This window comes from Arachis duranensis, chromosome 2, assembly GCF_000817695.3.
Source record: "Arachis duranensis cultivar V14167 chromosome 2, aradu.V14167.gnm2.J7QH, whole genome shotgun sequence".
Lineage (NCBI taxonomy): Eukaryota > Viridiplantae > Streptophyta > Magnoliopsida > Fabales > Fabaceae > Arachis > Arachis duranensis.
In genome coordinates this window covers 78030838-78055292 of record NC_029773.3, presented here as the reverse complement: position 1 = coordinate 78055292, position 24455 = coordinate 78030838, and the positions used below count along the sequence as shown (strand labels likewise).

The following is a 24455-nucleotide window of genomic DNA, read 5'->3' as shown; positions in this document are numbered from 1 at the left end:
CATAAAGTCAACTTAGACAATCTGTTATTATAATTGCCATTATTACCCGTGGGTACAGCAATAATGCCCTTATTAATAGAATTTCTGGTGTGTGTGTGTGTGTATAAACATATAATAAGCCGTGTATCAAATCACTTTTTTTAATCATCTTGGAATTCATGTGGTCCTTAATAACAAAGCCAACATTAGAGAAGAATATGTAGAACCATTGTTTTAACAACAAAGTGTTTACTGAAATTAGGTTGATTTTGAAGAAAGGCACACACAACACTTTAGTCAAGTAAAGGGTATGAGACAAAACAACTGAACCAGAAGCAATTATAGGGATTCTAATGTGATTAGGGAGAACAACAAACTTATTGAAAAACCAAGCAATAGGTTTAAAATTATCTAAGTAATTAGTAACATGACAAGTAGCTCCTGAATCTAGAATCCAAGATTTTGCACCAAGATCAAGAGCTATAGTAGCAGAGAAGTATTCACCTTCTATTGCGCTAAAAGCCTCTGCTATGACCGTTTGTGGAAGGTTAGAGTTGGATTGTGTGGAGAGCAGCGCCATAAGTTGTTGGTACTGTTATGGAGTGAGTTGAAGGGGCAGATCTTGGCTAGTATCTACATGATTAACTCAAACCATAGCTGGACCTTGCTTCTTGTAATTAAGCAGGTAACTGTGTAGCTTGTAGCACTTGTCCTTAGTATGACCTAGCAAACCACCGTGAGCACATAGTGTTTTGTCCTTCTTTTCCTGCCTCAGTTTGGAAGCGTTCTTCACAACAAATGCTACCTATTTCTTAATGCTTGTAGGAAATATGAGAGTCAGTCCTCGTTGCCTCTCTTCCTGAACAGTCAAAGAGAAAACCTCAGAAATGCTAGGCAAAGGTTTCAAACTTGATGATACACATCATTCAATCCCATTAGGAACACTAGGACATATTTCTCATCTGTATGAGCGAGAAATTCATGAGTGCCTCCGCAAGTACACCTCACAATAGGGAGAAAATGACGCAACTCCTCCCACACACACTTGATTTTAGTAAAAATTTGAGAAATAGTGAAGGAATCTTGCTTCAAATTAATTAACTCTTTTCAAAGCTAATAAATGTGAGGACCATTCTTCTGTTGAAAATGGTGACTTCAATCCGTCCAGATCTCATGAGTAGAACCAGCAAAAATCAAGTTCGATGCAATCTCCTTGGAAACAAAATTGAAAATCCAAGTACTGACTATATTATTCAACCGGCGCCAGCAAAGCTTGTGGGCCGATCAGAGGAATGGAGAGAGAAAGGACCGAGTTCATCAATTATTGCCATTGCAGAAAAATCAAAGGTTGAGAATGTAGAGAAAACTGGAAGAGAAGAATGAAGAAGAAGAATAAAAAAGGAAGGAAGAGAGTGTGTAGAAGGTTCGAGAGAGAGATCAGAGAAAAACGCAAAAAAAAAGAGAGAGATTCTTCTGATACCATGTTAGAACCTAAATTGGTTGAAAGGAAAAATGATTTCTTCCTACCCATTTCCAACTTGGGTAGAAACATATGTACATGTGTACATACTAAATGTGCCCAACTGCTAACTCAGTAACTAACCAAAACAGAATATTTTTCTAAATATGACTAAGTAACTGTACTGCATAAATAATGAAATAAGCAACTAGTCTATCAGATTAATAAGGTGCATCAATAAAAATCATTCCCCTAATTCAAAAACCTTATTGTGTTTCCAAAGAGAAAGAAAGCGAAAGACTTGTAGAAGATGAAGAAAAAGAGGACATCATCATTTTTTTATTGTGTGTTTTGTAAAATATTGACTTATGTATGTTGACTTTATGTTACTAGCAGAAACAAAGGGGCCTAAGATGCCCATAATCGCCTTCCTCGTACAATTTTTATTAAAAAAGGTATATATAAATAACTTAATATGTATAATCTATATTGTAATATAGTNTAACTTATAATAAATATGGACTAAAACTAAAATAATAATTTAGCCCAATTAAAGATTAATAAGATGATTTAAATAAAATAAATTTTTTTAAATAAAATTTCATTCTCATATTTATCATTATAGAAAAATATTTAAAATTTTCTATTTTTTATAGCAGCAACAACAACTGAATAAAATTTTCTAGCTATGAACATTATTAAACAAAGTTTTGAAACAAGTTAAAAGATAAAATTTTTTAGTAGATCATATTATTGTATATATTAAAACAGATATTGTTCTAAAATTCACTTAAGATATAATAGCTAATGAGTTTAGTTCCATGAAGCACTAAAATTTTAAAATATACTATTAAATAGATTTTTATATAATGTAATTATTATCTTAATATTTATGCTATAAATGATACTTTGTTAATTTTATTATATAATATTTTAATTTAATTTTTGTTTAATTTAGTCCTACTCCAATAAAATTTTTAGTTCCGTCACTGTTCACATATTTTTTATTAATAAAAAATAAAAATTCACATGCAATTGTTTTCATGTGAAGTTGATATTTACAAATCATTAGATAGTTTAACAAGTTTGACTAAATTATCATTTAACGATTCTCAACGATCAACTTTATATGAAAACAACTAAATCAGTTACTACGTATTTATGTACAAATAAATATATTATTTAATTTATTTTCAATGTGTATTTTATATTTCAACATATATTTTATACTAATGACTGATTTTAGTCTATATCTAACATCATTGTATTGTAAAATATATATATAAAAATATAAAATACACATAATAATGAGTTTAATTATACATGTATTTATATATAAATCTCTGGTAACTGATTTGATAACTAATTTGTTGTGTATAAATAGCATTTTATATTTTTATTCCCTCAATTTTTTTCTTTCTTTTTTGACTTTTCAATATTTTTTTATGTCAAATTAACTTAAGTAAAAGTGAGAATAGAATCATATTCTTTTAGTGTTTTTTTATATTTTTAAAATTTTGTTTAAAAAGGTAAAAATAAGATGTGAACATAAAAATTAAGAATATATATGGTTTTATTTTTTGTAAGATTCAAAAAATTAAAACTTTATAAATAAAAAATAAAAAACACCAATTAATTTTTATTTTTTATCTTTTATATAATTTTGTTGGCCTCTTTGACAGTGGCCTAGCTCCTAAGATTGGTCATGAGGAGGTTAGAATAGAGTTTAGGTTCAATCCTAATTTTATCATAGAGTTAAAAGTCTCTTTAAAATTTAATCTCATTCAATCCGAATTTAAAATTATTCACTCCAAATATGTACAGTTGTATCGTAAAGTCCTACAGCCAACCCTATTAGACCTTACCCATAAAGATAAGTATTTAAAAAATATAATATTTAATTATACAATATTTAATAAGCATACTAACAATATAAAAACTACTAATTAAGTCCATATTAAAAAAAAAGAACAAAATCATAATTACGTTTTCAAGTTACAACCATACAATCAAGATCTGTTAGTTATAATCCAGTCCAAATGCATCTATAAATCGAAACTTATATAAAAATAAATACATGCTTATTAAGTAGGGAAATATCTTAGCTATAACGGAATTATTTTGAAAATATTTAAACCTAGCGACCAAAATTCTAGGCTAACAAAATAACCATTCTATAGCGTAATGACTTTATAAGAAGAAGAGACCCTAAAATAAAAAGGTATGTTATTCACTCTGAATATACATTGTGCTTATCTCATACTCTTTCTTATTTGAGTGTTGTTGTGTCTTTGTAGTTATCCACCGTCATTGTTGAAAGCCGACATATACCTCATCCAGCCCAGACAAAAGTGAGTTCAACCTTGGACCGGACGAGCTATGTCTCTCCCCAGACTTATCATGTAGGAACATTTGGTACCTACCATGGGACCCGAAGTTTAAATCTAACCCCATTCTCATCATTTCTGCTTGATTATTACTCTTTTTTATAGGAATATAATTAATGGAGGAAAAACCAAACAATCCTCTTCCACCCCCTCCTATTGAAACTGAGCTATTAGCCATCAATGAGTCACTGCAGGCAAAGATCCAACGGATGACTGATGATGATGACTATGATGAAGATCATACCTCAGAAGCCAAAGCCGTGAGATAGTCACCCCAAAGCCGTCAGTAAAAAGAACTAATCCCTTTTCAAAGAAAATTATGAGCTTTCAAATGCACAAAAATTTTACTCTGCTGACGACACTGAAACCCTACGAGGGAATTCATGACTCTAACATCCACATCACCAAATTCTACTCAATAATGTTCATGAATGGTGCATCTAATCCAATACTTTGTCGCACATTTCCAACTTTTTTACACAGTGCTGTGTTGATTTGGTTTACCTGTAGGTTCTATATCAAGCTTCAATGAGTTTGCTGACCTATTCGTCAACAATTTTGCATCTTCAAAAAACTATGTACATGACTCAGATTACTTTAGTACCATGAAGCAAGGACAACACAAAAGTCTCAAGAATTATATAATGAGATTCGCTAAGGCAGTCATGGAAATACATAACCTCATCATTCCAGAGGTTCACTTATATGCGTTGAAGAGAGGACTCCACTCTAAAAAATTTCAGAAGACCATAGCTGTAGACACTAACCAAATTTTAGGAAAAGACAACAAGTCAAATTAAAATAGAAGAATTCCGAAAAATTCAGAGGGCAGAAAAACCTACCCCCGACCAAGAAGAGGATAAACAAAACAAACACCAAAACAACAAGTAGGACTAAAAATCATTCAAATTGACCCCAAAACTCGACACATACACCCCCATTCAATACTAAAAGGGAGGATATCATCAAAGACATCCTGCATTCCAAGTTAATTAAACAACCAAGCAAGGCTGGAACCTATCAAGACCATCAATATGTGGACAAGTCCAAGTATTGCATCTTCCATCGGAAATACAGGCACACCATAGACAATTGTATTATAGCAAAGGACCTCCTCAAGAAACTAGCTCGCCAGGGCCTATTAGAAAAATATACCGATAGTCAGGGACAAAGGCAAAACACAGCAGACCTCGGCCAACATTTAAAATCAAGCGATAGTTACAAAGATAAAGGAAAAAAGGTAAACGAAAATCCTAATCAATCTCGTGGCATTATTAACTGTATTTTTCGTAATTTCGCAGGTGGAGAAAGCAGTAACTCTGTCAGGAAGAGGTCGTATAGGGCCATGATGTTAGTAACTGGGTCCGAACTGACCTCAACCACCAATAAGAACATCCCAGATATAACATTTAAACCTTCAAACGTCAAAGCGGTGGATAAAAACCTAGACGACCTTGTAGTCATATCTCTTCAAGTCGGCGAGCTATTGGTAAAAAAAAGTCCTTTTAGATCTGGGAAGTAGCACAGATGAGCTATTCTATTCCAAATATCGAAAAATGAGATTAAGTGACAAAGTCCTACAATCATCCACTGGTGAATTAGTAGGTTTCTCAAGTGAGCACGTTCCAATACCTGACTATATATGATTACAAACAACCTTAGGTGAATATCCTTTAAAACCTTAGATATAAAATACTTAGTTGTGGACTATTAAAGTCCATATAATATCATTCTAGGGGAGACTTTCTTTGAATACATTTGGTGCAATTATTTTCATTGTATACCTGTATGTTAAGTTTTGTATGCAAGATAACACAGTCGTCACAATTCACACTAATCAGAAAGAGGCTAGACCATGCTATAACACAAGCCTTAAAGTGAATCCCCCAAAGCAACCTGAGCAACAATATATCCATACGGTTTATAACTCGGAGAACTTGCCCACATTTGAAAAACTCGACCCCAGAGAAAACATCCAGGAACGACTTATGCCAACAGACGCCTGGACCAAGGTGGCATTAACAGAGGACAAAAATAAATTCAGTTACGTAGGAGATGCACCACACGGACAAGAAAAAGAACAACTCACCGAGTTGTTACGGTAAAACATTAACCTATTTGCCTAGACCCCAGCTGATATGCCTGAGATTGATCCAAACATCATTTGCCACATGCTAGCTCTCAACCCTTCAATTTGTCCTATAGCACAAAAAAGAGACACATCGGCACCGACAAAAAGAAGTCATCTCTAGAGAAAACTCAGAAGTTGCTTGATGCAAGGTTTATAAAGGAAATCTGATTCACAAGTCTGCTAGCAAATATAGTCATGGTCAAGAAACATAATGGAAAATGAAGGATGTCTGTAGACTTCACTAACCTTAACAAAGCCTATCCGAAGGATGTATATCTTTTACCCTGTATTGATAAATTAGTTGATAACTCATCTAGTTTTTAATGATTAAATTTTATGGATGCTTATTCTGGCTATAACCAAATACTTATGTATTTGAATGACCAGGATAAGACTGCTTTTATTTCTAATTATGGCAGTTTCTATTATAAGATTATGCCCTTTGGGCTCAAAAATGCAGGCACTATATATCAAAAGCTAATGAATAAAGCCTTTGCCAGCCATATCGACCAAAATATAGAGATATATATAGACGATATGGTGGCAAAAATTAAGTTCGGAAGCAGTTATAGCAACGACCTCGAAGAAATTTTTCAACAATTAAGATATATAACATGGTGCTGAATCTCAAAAAATGCGCATTTGGAGTACACGAAGAAAAGTTCTTAGGCTTCATGTTAACCTACCGAGGTATAGAAGCCAACACAAAAAAAAATGCAAAGCAATATTGGAAATGAGAAGCCCTCAATCAATTAAGGTAGTCCAACAACTCACTAGTCGGCTAACAACCCTTTCAAGGTTCTTACCTTAGATAGCCCACCAATCACATCATTTCTTTAAGACTTTAAGAAAACAAAAGAAATTCATATGGACAGAAGCTTGCGAGCAATCCTTCACCAAGCTCAAAGCCATACTATCTTCACTCCTAATACTTCAAAAAATAGACTTTGGTAAATCATTGTACCTTTACTTATCTGTAACTGACTATGTTGTGAGTTCTGTTTTAATTACAAAAGTAGATAAAGCACAACAACTAGTATGCTTTGTGAGTAAGTCACTTCAGAATGCCAAGCTTAGATACCTAGAGAAACTAGTCCTAGCACTTGTAACAATAGCCAGACGACTAAAGCACCACTTTCAAAGCCACACCGTCACTGTTCAAACAGAACAACCACTACGACAAATTCTAATAAGACCCAAACTTGCTGGATGACTAATCAAGTGGTCTATTGAACTCTTAGAATATGACATCAGGTACCACACCCAAGGTTCCCTGAAATCTCAACAATCAGACTTTATCACAGAACTGACATGTCATGACCCCACTCCTACTCACACAACATGGACATTATATGTCGATGGAGCATCCAACACACAAGGTTCTAGAGCCGGCCTATTACTCGAAAATATCCAAGAAACAATCATCAAACAATCTTTGTAATTCACATTTAAGGCTAGCAATAATCAAGCAAAGAAACACTCATTACTAGTCTCAAACTCACTCACATTCTTGGTATAAGTCACCTCATTATCAAATGTGATTCACTTCTGGTTGTACAATAGGTAATAGGTAACTTCCAAACAAGGGATAATTTGTTAGAATAAAACTTGTTGATTGTCAACAAACTTACCTCCTGTTTTTTGAAATTTGAAATATCACATATACCATAGAAGCAAAACTGTCGAGTTGATATTTTATTAAAACTAGCCACCACTAGGAACCAACCTTATGTGTCGAGCATATCCTAACTAACACTGGATGAGCCCAATGTTATACTAATATATGTTCTAGGTATTACACAGGAAATAGATTGGAGAGCACGATTTATATAATACTTAAACACCGCGACATCCCAGAAAACATCAAAGATAAGAGCAAGTTCAAACAATAAGCAAATTTCTTTACACTGATGGGAGTCGAGCTATACTGATGCGGGTTCACCAACCTATTGTTAACATGTCTTAGTAATGCCAACGCCAAACTCTCCATGGACGAGGTCCATGAAGGAGTTTGTGGAACACACATAGGGGGCAAAAGTCTAGCATCAAAAATCATTAGAGCAGGATATTACTGGCCTACATTATAGCAAGACTACATGGACAAAGTCAAACATTGTGATCACTGCCAACACCATGCACCAATAACTAACAACCCCGTAGAGTAATTGCACACATCAGAGGTAACCTGGCCCTTTAGTAAGTAGGGGCTGGACATCTTTGGTCCTTTTCCACAAGCATTAGATCAGGTACAATTTCTAATTGTTGGTATAGACTATTTTACTAAGTGGATAGAGGCCACACCTCTAGCAAAGATCACCTCTAAAAAGATGATCTCATTTGTCTGGAAACACATAATATGCAAATTTGTTATACCATAATTTATTATAACTAATAATAGTAGACAATTCATTGATAAAGATTTCACTAGTTTTTTACAAAAGTCCAAAATTTATCATCAATTTTTATCTATGAGAATTCTCAAACTAATGGTTTAGCTGAGACTGCCAATAAAGTCATATTGTAGACATTACAAAAAAAACTAAATGATTCCAAAGGACAGTGGGCTGAGCTCATTCCAGAAATCTTTTGGAGCTATAACACAACTCAACACTCCACAACGAAGGAACTCCATTCAGACTAGTGTATGGTTGCGACTCCATGATACCAATTGAAATCTCTCACCATTCTTGTCGAATAGATATCCTAACCGATGAGGCCAGTGCTAAGCTTAGATTAGCCGAGCTTGACATTATTGAAGAAGGATGAGAAAGGTACTAATTCAACAACAAGCAACACAACTAGCTATAGCTCGGTAGTACAATAAAAAAATCAAGCCAAGATCATTCAATCAAGGTAACCTCGTTCTCAAAAAAATTGAGAAAGCTAGAAAATTCCACAGACATAGAAATCTTGCTACAAACTAGGAAGGACCGTTCAAAGTAGCAAATGTTATAAGATGGGGAGCATATATTCTTCAGACTTTAGAAGGCAGTGAATTACCAAGCACATGGAATATCTCTTCTCTTAAAATCTACTATAGTTAACATTGTAATTTAGGACAATGTAATGTACTCTTTTTCCTATTACTTGGAGTTTATCCCACATAGAACTTTGGAAGAAGAGGTTTTAACGAGGCACACTCATGCACCTTCCATCATAAAGGTTTTACAATAAAAGCACATCATTATTTATTTTTCTAAAACTTTTTATTATTTTCAGTATATGTTTTTTTTCTTTTCCATTATGACATATTGGAACCAACATATAAGTTGGCCCACCTATTATCATATCAAAACATATCACAAGCAAAATACATATGCAATCTATACGCAGATTCACGGTATCCTCAACCAATCCATTACATTTCTATGAATATCAAAAATCCAAACCTCAACTCTCTTTTTCTCAATATATCTTGGAACATACTAACAAAGCTATTCAATACAAAAAGGAACAATGCAATCATAATCATTCAAATATTCAAAGCATACTATAGGTTATACCCATTTAAATACTTCAAATATCCAAAAAAAAATTTACTACAAAACATATAAATATTTGACAGAGTAAACATCACGGGGCAGCAATATTATTATCCCCGCCTTCTTCATCCTGATCATTATCAATCAGCTCTCAACTAGCTCTCCATTCATAATCACCTTACAAGGATCCATCCCAAAAAGTCAATATCAAGTGCAATAAATTTTGCCTTTGCTATAGCCCTATCAAATCCAGTAGCAAACATCTCCAACCCATAGCTATCTCTTCCCATTTCCACATTCTTCCTTTCTTAGAACAGTTCCACAACCCTACTTTTAAGATCAGCCTTACCCTTCTCAAAATTCTTTCCTCCTTCTTCATATATTGTTAAACTCCCTTTTAGCAACCTTATTTCTTCATCCTTCATGTCAAGTTTCTCCAAGACCTCTTACAGCATCTTTCCTTTTTCAACACTCTCCAATATGATTTTTTTAAATTATCCTTATCATAACCATCTTTTATATACCCCATCTCTTGAGTTCGACCCACACACATCAGCCAAGCTCCTATCACTTACAAAGATTAAAACACCAAGTCAAACAATCATCTAAAAATAGACACATATTAATTGAAGAATTTATACCAACTAACCTACAAATATTGCATAACACCAACATCACTTACATCCTCAACTAAATTCACAACATTGTCTATACTCATTGGCCATTAGCATAAATGAAAAATGTTCACTCCATATAAAAGTCAAATCCTTATCACCCTTATAACCATGAAGTTCTCTCTGGTTCTTGGTAAACTTCTCAACTTCAACCAATCAAGGATAATGATAGCAACAACACTAAAGAAAAGAATTATACAGCAAAAAAATAAGAGATGAGTATTGTGCAGAGGAATAATATTGTAATTCTTGGAAACAAATCCTAAATTGTTATTAGAAAGTTACACACTTAAATCACACTTGGCTAAAGGCTTATATATTTTCTTAAATTCAAGAATCTAATCCAAAAGTACTAAATAAGCTAAAGATTACACAAAGCTAACATAACTAATTGCACTTCTTTCAATCTTGTTCTTGATCATCTTAATTCTTAAAGAAAAAAATATTTATTTTTCTTTACACCCCCTCAAACACGAGTCTGGTCTCGGAAAAACTCGAAGTTTGCTCTTCAACCGCTCAAATATGGTAGCCATCAAAGGCTTGGTTAGAAGATCAGCCACTTCGTCCGTCTCTGGAATATGCATGACATGTAGTTATTTCTGGATTATTTTCTCTCGAACAAGTTGAACTTCAATCTGAAAATGTTTGGTCTTGTCATGCAAAATTGAATTTGCCATCAACAAAATTGTGCTTAAATTATCACAGTATATAGTTGGGGCTGTCTGGAGATGGACATCCAGCTCTTCCAAATTATTTCTTAGCCATTGTAACTTTACCTCACAAGTCGCTAAACTTCTAAACTCGGCCTCTGTGGAAGATCTACTGATAGTAGCTTATTTTCTATAACATCAAGAAAACAAATTAGCCCCAAAATAGACACAAAAACCTTACACAAGCCTTCTATCCTCTAAATTTGCATCCCAATCAGAATAAAAGAAACTATATAATCTAAAATTATAGCTGAGACTTTAGCTCAGATGGTAATCCGCGTGTCTCTTAATACGCTACACCCGGGTTCGAACCTTGGTGAATGCACCTAGTATAGAAAAGAAACCCTTTAGTGTTGTATAGAAAAGTGAACCAACAACCATTTGATACAGCTTTGCATCTTCAAATTTCTCTAAACCTGTAAACAATAATTAAAGAGAAGACACTGGCATTGGACTTACCTGAGCCATGCCTAATTTTGATAATAAATCCGAAACATACTTAGCTTGAGAGAGATGAAGTTGGTTTGAGTTGGTTTTATGTACTTCTATTCCTAAAAATTAACTTAATTCTCCTAAGTTCTTGAGTGTAAATATAGTGCCAAGCTTCTTGATCATATCAGCAACAAGAGTGGCATTATATAAATAACAGAATTAAAAGTTTTCTTAATGCACAATGAAGTATCTAACTTTGCATTTACAAAACAAAGGTATGTAGTGTGTTGCTAAGTTTAAGGAACCATTCTCTAGGAACTTGTTTCAAGTCATAGAGAGATTTATTTAATTTGCAAACATAAGTATAAATTTTATCTTCAAAGCCTATTGGCTATGACATAAATAGAATTTGATGTAAATCACTATTTAAAAATGCGTTGTTAAAGTCAAATTGTCTTATTGACAACCTCTAGAGAGAACTAAAGTAAGGATTAATCTAACTGTAGTAGGTCTAATTACAGGACTATAGACTTATTTAAAGTCAAAACCCTCTTGTTGATGGAACCCTTGTGCCACTAATCTGGCCTTATACTTTTAAATAATCCCATTTGGATTTTTTTTAAATGGTGAAAACCCATTTACAGACTATCACTTTAGCATTTTCAGATTTAGGCACTAATGCCCATGTATCAGTTCTTTTTAGAGCTTGAAACTCATCTATCATAGCATGTTTCCAATGTGGTATAGCTAAAGCATTTTGAGCATTCTTAGGAGGTTGTTCAACCTCAGTGTGAGTTATGATAGAAGAAAATAAAATTTTGGGTTTAGAAGAACCTGTCTTTGATCTGGTCAACATGGAATGAGTATTTTGATGAAGTTGATGTCTCTAACTTGGATTAGAGGATGAAAAAGGATTAGATGAAGGATCATGCTCCTGCCTTTGTGTAGAATTTACATTGTCTAATATGATGTTCTCTTGATGAGAAACAATATTGTCACTAGTAATGATATGTTGATTATTGTTGCTTAATGATGAAGAAGAAAAAATATTATCATGCTCTAAATAGGTTTCATCTTGTGAAGAAAGAGGTATAGAGGTCGGTCTTGGTAAGTTATTACTGTATTTTCAAAAAAATGTTATTTGTACACCACTTTTCAGCCACCAATTCAACCACTCTCACTGGGACAGTAGAGATATGGTTATGTATAAGGATGCACTAGGATTCAAAGACAATACAACGCACCTAGGAGTTTTTTCATTGCGCCAAAAATCTTTTATTTCAATCGCGATTTCTTCTCTTCTCGACAGAGGGCTTCCACTGTATGCACCTCACTTCTCTTCTCTTCGATCGTGCCAACCTCACTCCTTGCTTTCTTCTCTTCTCTACGCTTCTCTCTGCTCTACTTCGATTATGTAATTCACAAAAACTCTTCTCAGCGTCGTTTCTGGTTCTTGTTATCTTAGGGTTTTGATTATAGCTTTTAATTCAATAGAATCTACAAGCTCGAATGATGAGGTTTGTGTTTAATTTACTTCGTATGTTAATTTTTTATTCCTGATTTGATTTCAATTTTTTTATTATCCATTTTTTATTCCTGAATGGTTTAATTACATATTTGGTTTCTAATGGAGAGTCTAGTTGCTCCAGTTGATCAACGTATTATGTGTGTTGAGTTTTGGTTATCTGTATATCTAGTTATTCAAATGCTTCTGATTTGGCCAATGCTTTTTATTTGTGGCTTCATTATGTCATTTGGGTCCTTTTATTTGGTTCCAGAAAGAAATTCCTCCCAATTACATCATGTATATTGTGTGACTGCATCCTAGAAAATTTATGTTATAAATCTGTGTAATGAGAAAAATGTTTAGCCTCTGAATTAGAGTCAAATTGGTAGTTTGCACGTTTAAAATTTTTTGTAAGCCATTGAGAAAATTTTACATATGCATATGGCTCTAATTTGATTTTAATTTTTTAGTATCCATTTTTTATTCCTAATTTGATTTTAAATTTTTTATTATCCATGTTTAGGTTGTTCCAAGCATAGGAATGACATTCCCCTCTGTAAAAGATTATGAAGCTTTTTATACTAATTATATAAAGAAAGTTGGTTTTTCATGGAATATAAGAACTACTAAGTGGGATCAAACTAGACATATTACATACCAAATCTTGGTATGTTCTAGAGCTGGTTATTGAAGATCAAAAATTGATCCACTAAAGAAGATAAATCTAACTTCCGAGCAAAATTATAAAGTTAGGATTATTGTGAAAAGGGATAAGAAGTTGGAATATGTGTTAACCTTTGTAAATATCCAACATAACCATGCTATTAGTATAATTTTTTGTTTGAGAGTACAAACTATGCACAACACAAATTGATTTATAGAAGCTCAAAACGAACAAGAAAAATGCCGTTGAAGAAGCCGATAGAAGTACAAGAAATAAAAGCTTACCTTGCATAATCAAACAAGAAAAATGCAGTCGAAGAAGTTCGCGCCTAAGACAGAAAACACCGCACCTGAGACAGAAAAAGGAGAATCACAACCGCGCTTGAAAGAGAACGAAGAAGAATTGTACCACCGGAGAGAGAGAGAGGGGGATGGAGAATCGCCTTTGAGAATAAGAATGAGGATGGAGTAGTGTCGGAGAGTGAGAGTGAGAGTGAGGGAACGAGAAAGAGGAACGGTTGTTTCAACGCGTGTAAAGAGTGAGAGTGACATTTTGATTTTTAATTTTTAAATTTTGTATTGTATATGTATATAAATACGATGACTGAAAATAGTGATCGAAAGTGGTGTGCATATAGCACAACTGAATTATGATTATCAATCATGTGAAACCTCTTTTCATAGATTCATTAGGTCCCAAACACTCTAGGTTTACTCTAGTGGAGGTCGTAAGCTAAAATGCTCTACATTGTAACGTAGGCAAACGACATTGAAATTACAAACTCTATCCAAAAATGATCTTAAGGAAACAAATCTTCAGTTCCTAAATTTTATGGGCAACCTAGCTCAAAATACAGGGCAAAACTAAAACTTCCCTATCTCACAGATCAACTTCCTATTAGTTTATTCAAATATGAATATAACTCCTTAGAGACCTCTAACAGAGTTGATTTTAGACAGGGATATACTCTAACACCAAGTTTCCTATTAGTTTTGTGCACTTAAGAAGTCTTAGGCAACAAACTTCCAAAATCCATAATTAAGGGTAAGAATATACTAGAGACAATAAGCTTTCTAATGATTTTGCTCTCATGTGAATCCAAGCTTCATGGAATTAATTGTGTTCTTTAGAAGTTGGCTATTCTTTTTTGATACTAGTAGCTTTCTTATTTTTTAGCTATATATTCTTTTTCACTCTCGCTTGTTATTATGAACTCGTTATAATTGTTACTTCTGCTGCTACTTTGCTTCTATCTTAGTTCGAACTATGAACACCTGAAGAGTTCTCAACCTGGATTAGACTCCCATTTGCCAATGGTCAAACTTCTGCAAGCTAGAAAAAAATAGTTGCATTAATGTGAAATTCAGCGACGATGGATCCAGACTCGTGGTGACAAAATCCAACTCGGTGATTAGCATATATGATTTGCATCAGTGGCAAAGAGATTCAGTCATTTGAAGTGCCAAACGTGACTTCTGATATCTTGCCCCCTTTGGAACGAACTTGCAAATGTTTCAAACACTTTCGGCACCACAAGACAAGACAATATCACGTTGGGGAATCCCAAAAGAACCTGACAAAAACTTGGTATATACTATATACATGCACGAATGATGAAAACAAGAGAATGTTTCCGTTTTGTAGAGGATAACAATATCAGCCATTACTGACCATATTCTCCCATAATGATATCCGGAATTTCTCTTTATGTTCAGATTTTCAAACTGGCCATACCAATCAGTTTTGACTTTTGACATGCTCATAGAACAACCCAAGCAGTTCTTGCCTATACATTTTATTCTGAAGAAAGGGCATGTAAAGAAACAGCTGGAAAAGCATAACCAACATTATTTATACATAACATGTTATTTTGATCAGAAAGGATGATCTGTGGTGTTTCAGCAGTTCCTACATCTTTGACCAAAAGCGGCTCAATGTAGCTTGAATTGACCCATGTGGCTCGTCCGTGGGTAAGTATACATCATCGTTAAACTGCACAAACACCATCATTTAACAGCTTTAAGATATTAAATTACGGTTTAAACTACCTATGCATTGGAAGCAAATTCCAATACATTGCATTCAAAATTTTATTTATATTATTCATCATATCAAGAGTTTTCATAAAAAAAGGGGGATTACACACTACTCTTCTGTATCTTTTTATCTGTCACTTTGCTTAAACGCACAATTATTAAAAACTATAAATCAAGAGTGCCTAAAGAAGTTACCAAACAATAACAATAACTAATAATAAGGATTCCGCTAGGGCCCAACTTGGGATATAGCCAATTAGTTGAAAAATATGTTATTTACATAAAATAAAAAATAAAACAACTCCTCACTACTCCCCATTTTCTGGAATTTCAAAATTAGAAACAAAGAAGAGTTAACTGAATTGGCTTATGCTATATTTGGCTTATGCTATAATTGATTCCCTAGAGTTTCTCTAATAATAATAATAATAAACTTGCTGATGAGGAGAGTTGAGGCAAGCTAATGTGGTCTTAATAAACTTGGACCATAAACTCGAAAAGTGAAAGGCAACATTGTAAAAATAATTCAATATAGGACTTATTATTATAGTATATTTTAATCAATGCAAATATTACTTTTGTTGCTTAACAATTTAATAGTATCTATATGGAATTAGCTTAATAATTGAATAAATATTGCATGACATAACCAGATACTTGAGTAACCAACAACAATAACCAAACTTGTACATTTGAGGACAAAACCAATCGAAATATAAACACATAAGATTGCTAATAGGATCAAGAGTATATCAGTTTTTTCAAAGTTTATGCAAGTTAGCTTGTTTTTGGATGGTAAGCTTGTAAGACTGTAAAACATGAGAATGTAAAACCGAACTTGTCAATTCACAACCGTGGTTCTTTACCATTCACTCAACATTCATACTACCCCAGTCAATTCACAACTGTGGTTGTTTACCATTCTTTGCTATTTATGATTGGAATGATCGAAAGTGATGGAATGGTGGGGAATGAAATGAAGGCTTCAACTTATGTGGCACATAGTGGAGGTGGACCTTTATGGTTTGAGGACTTGCATGAATTCATGAAAGAGTATTCAGTTTCACTGTTGGATACTTAATAATAGAATAGAATAGAACAAAATGGCATTGGATTGAATCCATTCTACTCTATTGAATATTCTTATTTTCCGATCTCTCCAAATTTGGGCAAAAGGAGATGAAAGTGCAAGCTACTAAAATTTCTTATTCTTCATCTTCTATAATTCTATTAACAGAAAACGGAGATGAAATTTCTTCCATTTCATGCTTTGATATCTTAAAAATGGGAAAATGTACAATTATTCCATTTCAGTCTATATTAATCCATTTCAGTCTATTCATTGGTTCTATTAATGTAGTGAACTCTTAGGGAAAAGAGGGAATACCTTTACAATTTGACCACCTGTATTTGAGATATTGACTGGTAGGAAATGAATATTTGGCATCTTTAGTTGAACAGAATCTATGTCAGGAAATCTGAAGCATAAAGTTAATTGTCAGACCCTACTTGATTGAACTAAAGAATAAATTTGAGCACGTAGGAAATAAACATAAACTGATTGCGGGTTCTACACTGAGGTGCAGAGTGGATAAAGAAGCATCGATTGCCTCCCTAAACAGGGAGAGTATTGAAGAAAGATACCTGTTCAATGTGGCCCTTGCCATTTGATAGAGAGTGCTTTGAACAGATGGGCTGTACACCCCCACATTCGGTGGACCGAAAAAGGTTTCAAGCAGAACTCTTTTAACATCGCCGTACCTCTCCATAAAGTAAAGTGGCTTCTGTGGGACGCTGCTTAGTGATTCATAAGAGTACCTACAATTTACATTAGAAGCATGACTCTATTTCCACATTTAACTATTGGTGGCAATAGTTATTGCGATATTATAACTTCTCTCCATGATGGTGCTAAATAAATAATCCTAATGATGCTCAATAAAAATCTTTTTATTAATAAACGATAACTGAAGTGTAATAAAGTTGCTTAAAAGTCAGAATTAAGCCTGCAAGATATCTATGTGATTTAGGTGATTGATTTAAATCGCATAACTCTTTCCGACACCAGAAACTATTTCTGTTTTTACCTCTTCATTAAGATTCACTAATAGGGAAAAAATGTCTAAGGAAACAATTAAGTCTTACCTCCACAGACCAGTTACTTCTGTTGCCAGCATCCTTTCACGTGTTTCAGGAAGAGCCGTGTACTTGTCTCGTATAAACCCTTCAAAACCAGACTGCTCACAACAAATCCAAACTAAAGTTAGAACAAAAATAAGGGATTGTATATCACAATCTTGCTTTTAACTCTGTAAATCAAAGGGAGACCAATAGCAGCTACTATTTCGTAAAAGCGGGATCAGTGGAGAGTAAAAGAAAATTGACACACTATTTGTCACAAAAACTCAGCATCATAGTATGGATGCCAGAAACCAGATCTCCAAGAAATGGTAGGTCGTTATACATATGCTCATACAAATTTTGAAAGGTTTGAGTATTATAGTACTAAAAGCAGTTTGAGTATGTTACAGAAAAAAAAAAAAAATTCCCATCTTTTCAAAATTTTAGTAGTCAAATTTAGAACTTGATCCTTTTTAATAGTTCCAAAGAGGTTTTCTTTCTCTTCCTCTAAATCTTATTGAAGGGGAGCCTTAGAGCAATAGTTGAGTTGTCTCTCTGTACCTCAAGATCACAGGTTCAAGCCGTCGAAACAGCCACTGATAACATTCTTCCTTTAGATGCGGCCCTTCCTAGGACCTGCGTTAATACAGGATGCTTGTGCATCGGGCTGCCCCTTTCCTCTAAACATTATTGGGCATTTAATAAACTCTAGAACATTTTTATAAATAAAAATTCTTCAGGTTCTTTAAAAAAAAAAATTTAGAAAAATCTATGTTGATGATCCTTCTTATAGATATAGATCTATTATATATAATTGCAAATACACTTTTTTGTGTTTCTGTTATCGATACCTACTTTATAACATTTGATATTCTTTCCTGCGTTAGGGGGATAGAAGAAGGGGATCACGAGCAGAAAAAGGAATTTCCTTTCAACTCAAAACCATATCATGTCATGCTTCTCCTATAATTGTGAAACCATAATATCAAAGTAATCGCCAACTATAATATTTTAGAAGAATTTGGACCCAAAACAAAATACTGTTTAAGAGATTATGTATTACATACACAGGAAATATTATATCAAAATCAAAGTACAGGTTTCTATATAGCATACTTAACTTAGTAGTTTTCAGCACTGATAATCCTTCAACACCAGAAGTCAACTGTAGAGCACCAGACTTTTTTACTATTGCCTCAACTGTATGCCTCTCAGATCCAAGTTTGAAACCTTATAAAAATAAAATCAAAGGACTTGAGGGCTGAAAAGAAACAAACTGGAATTTATTACTGAATCATGGAATCTAAAATTAGCTACACCAGTATTCAACACAGCATCAAGGCAGAAAAATATGATGAAAGTGGGATTTTTCCATTTTGACAATCTAATGAAATGTTTCACTCAAATTGCTAGTTCCACTAAAAGTGCAATAAAGCAAGAAGTGAAATACAAATTTGAAATATGTTAGGCAACCAAAATTGTTTGCCAAATATTACAAATTGTATAACCAAAAGCAATTAGAAAAGGGTACAATCTATGAACTATACCATATTGAAACAAATACTATTGTAGAATGTAACATAGTCTAACAAACCATGCATATGAGGTTGACCATCCACGATGATGCGTTCCCATGGCTTTTCCACAATGTTTACAATAGCTGTAGTAACCTGTGAAAAGCCATAAAGCAACAAAAAACTATGGGGAGGAAGACAATATAACAACAACAATAATAACAAAGTCTTATCCCACTAGATGGGTAGACTACATAGATTAAACGACACCATTGTACCCTATCATATATCACAGTGAAACTATTTATACCTAGATCTACTTTGACTAAACCTAGTAAAAGGTCTTTTTAGATCTTCCTTGTATCTATCTTCCTGATCCACCTTCATATCTGGATATTCCATCGATCTTCTCCTCATATGTTCAACGCACCTAACACGAGATTCTACCATCTTTTCAAAAGTAGGCACTACTCTAGCTTTCTCTCTTATATCCCCATTCCTCGCATTGTGTACGAGTGTTTGGTCAATCATTCATCTAAGCATCCTCATCTCTACCACACTAAACTTATCCTCATTGAAAAATTAGGTTAACCAGCCAACGGCTTTCCTCTTAAACCTTTCCAAACTTCAATCGGAAAACCATAATGTGATATAAATAATTTGGTCAAAGAAAAATTGTTAGCAAGAAAATTTTAAGAGAAAGAGCATAATGCAAGAGGATTATAAAGGATAAAAGAAAACAAATGTAGATTTATTTGAATAATGATATTATACTGTATTCTACCATTCACCGACCTGCCTATAGAATGATATAAAGTGCTTGGCAAGCTCAATAGCAAAGTTCTCAACAGAAAGTATTTCAGAGCACTCCTTGGCTTTTGCATATACCTAGCAATATTTTCATAAAAAAAATCAAAATTGAACAGATGTGATGGTGGAGGATGAAAGACAAATAGCAAAGATGTTTAAAAATTAATACAGGAGATGTCATATCATATGCAAGCAAATTCAGGGTTGTACACATTTTATGTGATCTGAGTTTAAATACTGGTATTATATTATAAGCATCTAAGACAGAAATACTTGCAGTTCTTGTGTTTCCAAGAAATGTAAGCAGAAAATATCGGTCTCTAATCAATAACTCTTTGTATTCTTGTCTATTTCTTTCTAGAGACAGGATCATATCAAAACAAACCTAACATCACATCTATTTAGCCACTTCTTGAGAAAATACAATTGAAACCAACAGAAGGTACAAAGCAGCATATGAGATTCAGGCATAATTGTTTTGTTAACATTTACAATATAGATCTTTTAATAGACTAAAATATTGAACTGGTAAAGTTCAGAAGAGCAAATAACTGATTTTAAATCCCATCAGAAAGTAAATAGATTCGCACTCCAAATATCAACATGCAAACAGATAGATAGCAGAGCTTAAAATGTTAACTTTGGATAGTGGTACGAATCACGCAGAAAATTACTAACACAGAAGAAGAGAGGAAGAAGAAGGTTACAGTGTTCTTCATGGTGTCAGTGGCAACTATATCGGAGTTGTCATCACGGAGATAAGAGTTGACACAATCCGAGAAGAGGCTGATGCCGACTCGCCACTCCACAACGTAGTGTTTTCCTTCCTTCGTCTTCCACAGGCGAGCCACCCTTACCCTCTCTTTCCCATGCCTTTGCTCGAAGTTGAATCCCTCTACTCTTTCTGCCATGGGAAATTTCTCCCCTTTTCTTTTCTTTTTTGTTTTTTATTATAAGTTTAGACTTTAGAGTGTTTGATTTGACCTGTGTGTCGATTCCGTTCCAATTTATATCGGAGATAAGACAGCAGAGATTTGCTGGTTTTGCTTTTCTCTCGGTTGGAGTCTGTGTGCGGATTACATCATCATCCTCATCCAAGTTCCAAAGACAAAGAAGCTTCCGTTGAAGGCCAATGCTACGGTGGTGAACAAAAAATTTTTCAGCAGGTGCCGAAGATGCGTGGCTTCTTGGAACGCTTGACTTCTGGCAGCGTGGTGTTAACACGCTCAGACAGAGACTCAGAAGGGACAGAGGTTGTTGGGGAGTGAATTAATTAGAGGGGTCAGATTATGAGTTAATAAAAATGAGTAATATGTTGGGTTTTTTGGTAATGTTGGAGGTTGCATTTTTGGTAACCAAAGATTATATGTAGTACTATTGATGAATATGAAAAAAGTTACGAAAGTTTTTAATTTATTCGCTAAAATTAGACTTTTATATTTTTGTAGATGAATAGCTCTTATATGCAGAGATTGACAAAAAAAATGTGTTTATAATTTCATACTAAAATAAGTATGTATTTTGTCAATGAGCCTTACCTCAATTGACATATCTCCCCCCTCTTTACTTTAAAGCTCTAGGATTCAAATTCTAGAGATTGCAATTGAGATAAAAATGTGGTAAAAATGTGAGGAGTATGTGGGTCAGTGAGTGTGTGTATCTAAGATTAGATTGTCCAATCTATAGGAATCTATTATCTATTATATTTTATTATATTATATATTTTTAATTTTACAACTAAAATGTGTCACATGTCAATTTCTTATTGTAATAGGAATTAAATATTTCTCTCCAAAATTAAAGAATTCTCCTCTCTTTTTTATTAATTTTACAACTAAAATGTGTCACATATTATTCCCTTATTGTAATTGAAATTAAATCTTTTCCTCCAAAATTAAAGAATTCTTCCCTCCTCTATACTAATTTTACAACCAAAATATGTCACATGCCACTCTATACTAATTTTACTACCAAATATGTCACATGCCACTCTCTCATTGCAATTAAAATTAAATCTTTCTCTCCAAAATTAAAGTATTCTCCCCTCCGCCTTTTTTTTTGGTGAATTCTATGGTGCCTATAACTTGATGCCTAAGTTTTGCCTAACTTACTTCTTATGGCAACTTTTGAATATTTAATAATTATTTACTTTTATACTTTTAAAATTAATATTAATTTTTAACCCTTTTTGGTAAGTTAGACAAACACTTTTAGGCACCATAGCAATCACCTTTCTTTTTTCCAGCTCTCTCATTCTTTTAACCACTCTATCTATTTTATATATCATTATTAATATTAATATTAATATCAATAACTAATTACTAATTTGACAATCAGAATATGCAATATGACATTCTTTAATTGCATTAAAATTAAAATTGAGATATTGAAATTGAAATATACATATATTATGTATCATATATTACTATCTAATTTAATAATCAAATAAGTCATATGACACTCTTTTATTAAAATTAAGAAAAAATATATTTTTTCAAAATTAATAAACTCCATTCTTAAATTCTCTCGCTTAACTCCAATACGACGCCCCAAGAATAACATGCCGTCAAAACTAGCTGAGCACCACCTTCCGATACCTGATGAAGATCCACTTTTCGAACCCTAGTTTTCCATAAACCCATTTCACAACAAGCCTCTCCAATGATGGCTTTCTTTATTCATTGATTTTGTGCACAATTTTTCACAATATATTATTATTATATATATATTTTTTAATTTTTTATTTAGTTTTAAATTTTTAATATATTTTTATTTCTCTTCTTTCTAATATTTATTACATATAATTTGGAGAGAATACTAATGTTATAATTAAAAGTTAGAATCAAGATTCAATTATTTTAAAAAATTAATTTTGAGTTAATTTTATAACTATCAGTATAATTTTTTTATGCTAATATCTAATTATATTTTTATAGACATAAAGAGAAAAAATATTAACACCTAATTTTTCTATTTGTGCAACCCACTTAACACCTAATTAAATGTAAACGTATACATGTTAAATTGTTTCAAATTTTAGATAACAAATGTTAAAATTAATTATTAATAAAAATTAGACTTTTTCATATAAAAATTATAACTAAAAATCTTATTATTTGATTTTTTTATCTATAGATACCTTGGTCTTTTTAGTTCGAGACTTTTGTCAACCTACGACTCTTTATTTGTAAAAGTAGTTTGATTTTATAAATCTTTTGTGCCATATATAATCTATACTGTCAGAACAAAGTAAACCGTATTTTTAAAAAATGTATATTCCCGTAATGTTACTACGGATAAAAATACTAGTATAAACTAAAAGATAAGTCTAATAGTATTTGTTACGATGGGTAACCGGAGATTAACGAGTTAGACTCGTTGGGTTGGCACAGTCGCCTGAAGGAGGGAGCCCTTTGACTAGGTTAGTGCCAAGGTGAGAGAATGGGGGTGGTATCTGCAAAAACACTCTGATGTCTAAGTCAGCAAGAGTCTAAGCAAGTTTGGAGAATATTGGAACTTAGAGATACCTGAGGGATGTCAGTGTATTTATAGTGGTGAACCAGTAACCATCGTTGGAGTAGTTTCACCTTTTAAGGAGGATAACTGTCCCTTTATCTTAGAAAATTTGAGATATGGCTCCTGAAAGTGGGTTGAGAGATTTTAGGGACAGTTACTTATTTGAATAAGTGTTATCTGCCAATTAGCCTTCGTTCCCGACTTCCTTAGGGTGGAGTCTGTGTCGAATCCGACTTTTTAAGAGGAGGTGGATTACGTGGGGAGGCCAATCTATAAATTTGACCTTTTTATTCTATTTGAACCTGAACTTTAGTATTAGATCAAGTATGACAGTATTATTAGTGTGAAATTATAAAACTTAAAATAAATAAAGGTAGTAGAATGAATTTTAGAATTTGAAATTATTAAAAATTTGAAAAAATTTAAAATTTTTGGAATTTTTTAAATTTAAAATTATTGATAATTAACGTTATAGAATAAATTTTTCAATAAGTAATTTTAATGAAGAAATTTAAACAAAAGTACTACTATAAGAATTTTTTATTTTTATTTTGGTACGATTTGAATTTTATTGGTTTATTTTTATTTTTATTAATTTAATTTTATTTAATAATTTAAAATGTGTCAATTTTCAAAAATTTTAAATTTTAATTTTTTTTCAAATTTTTAATAATTTCAAATTTTGAAATTTATTCTACTATCTTTGTTTATTTCAAATTTTATAATTTCAAACTAATAATACTATTAAGTTTATCTTTTTAGTTTATATTCTTATCATATAATTTTATATTCTCAAAATAAATTCATACTTGTTTTAGTTTGCAATTCTAAATACATTTCGCTTTTTTTTTTGTCAATCCCTGCATATAAGGGCTACTCATGTACAAAAATATAAAAATCCAATAATAACTAATAAATTAAAAAAAATTAATTTTCTTTCATCTTCATCGATAGTACTACACATAGCCTTTCTTTACCAAAAATACAACCTCCAACATTACCAAAAAGCCCAACATATTATTCACCTTCATTA

At 32.8% G+C, this 24455-nt stretch overlaps 1 protein-coding gene across 1 annotated transcript; it reads right to left on the bottom strand.

Moving 5' to 3' along the window:
- Window positions 1-14973: 14973 nt before the first annotated feature.
- LOC107474983 (uricase-2 isozyme 2) lies at window positions 14974-21178 on the bottom strand. Its single transcript, XM_052257066.1, has 8 exons — window positions 20614-21178; window positions 19892-19984; window positions 19177-19252; window positions 18705-18812; window positions 17607-17700; window positions 17106-17279; window positions 16849-16939; window positions 14974-15417 (listed from the first exon to the last, which is right to left on the bottom strand). Exons 1-8 carry the CDS (start codon window positions 20815-20817, stop codon window positions 15334-15336), a joined length of 924 nt encoding a protein of 307 aa, XP_052113026.1. The 5' UTR covers window positions 20818-21178; the 3' UTR covers window positions 14974-15333.
- Between the last annotated feature and the right edge of the window lie 3277 nt (window positions 21179-24455).

Excerpts from the sequence above, each read along its gene's own strand:
- LOC107474983 (XM_052257066.1), bottom strand. The coding sequence starts at position 20,817 with ATGGCAGAAAGAGTAGAGGGATTCAACTTCGAGCAAAGGCATGGGAAA. Across the intron at positions 19,985-20,613 it reads CTGACACCATGAAGAACACT|GTATATGCAAAAGCCAAGGA; the intron begins GTAACCTTCTTC and ends AAATATTGCTAG. Across the intron at positions 18,813-19,176 it reads TGGTCAACCTCATATGCATG|GTTTCAAACTTGGATCTGAG; the intron begins GTTTGTTAGACT and ends TATTTTTATAAG.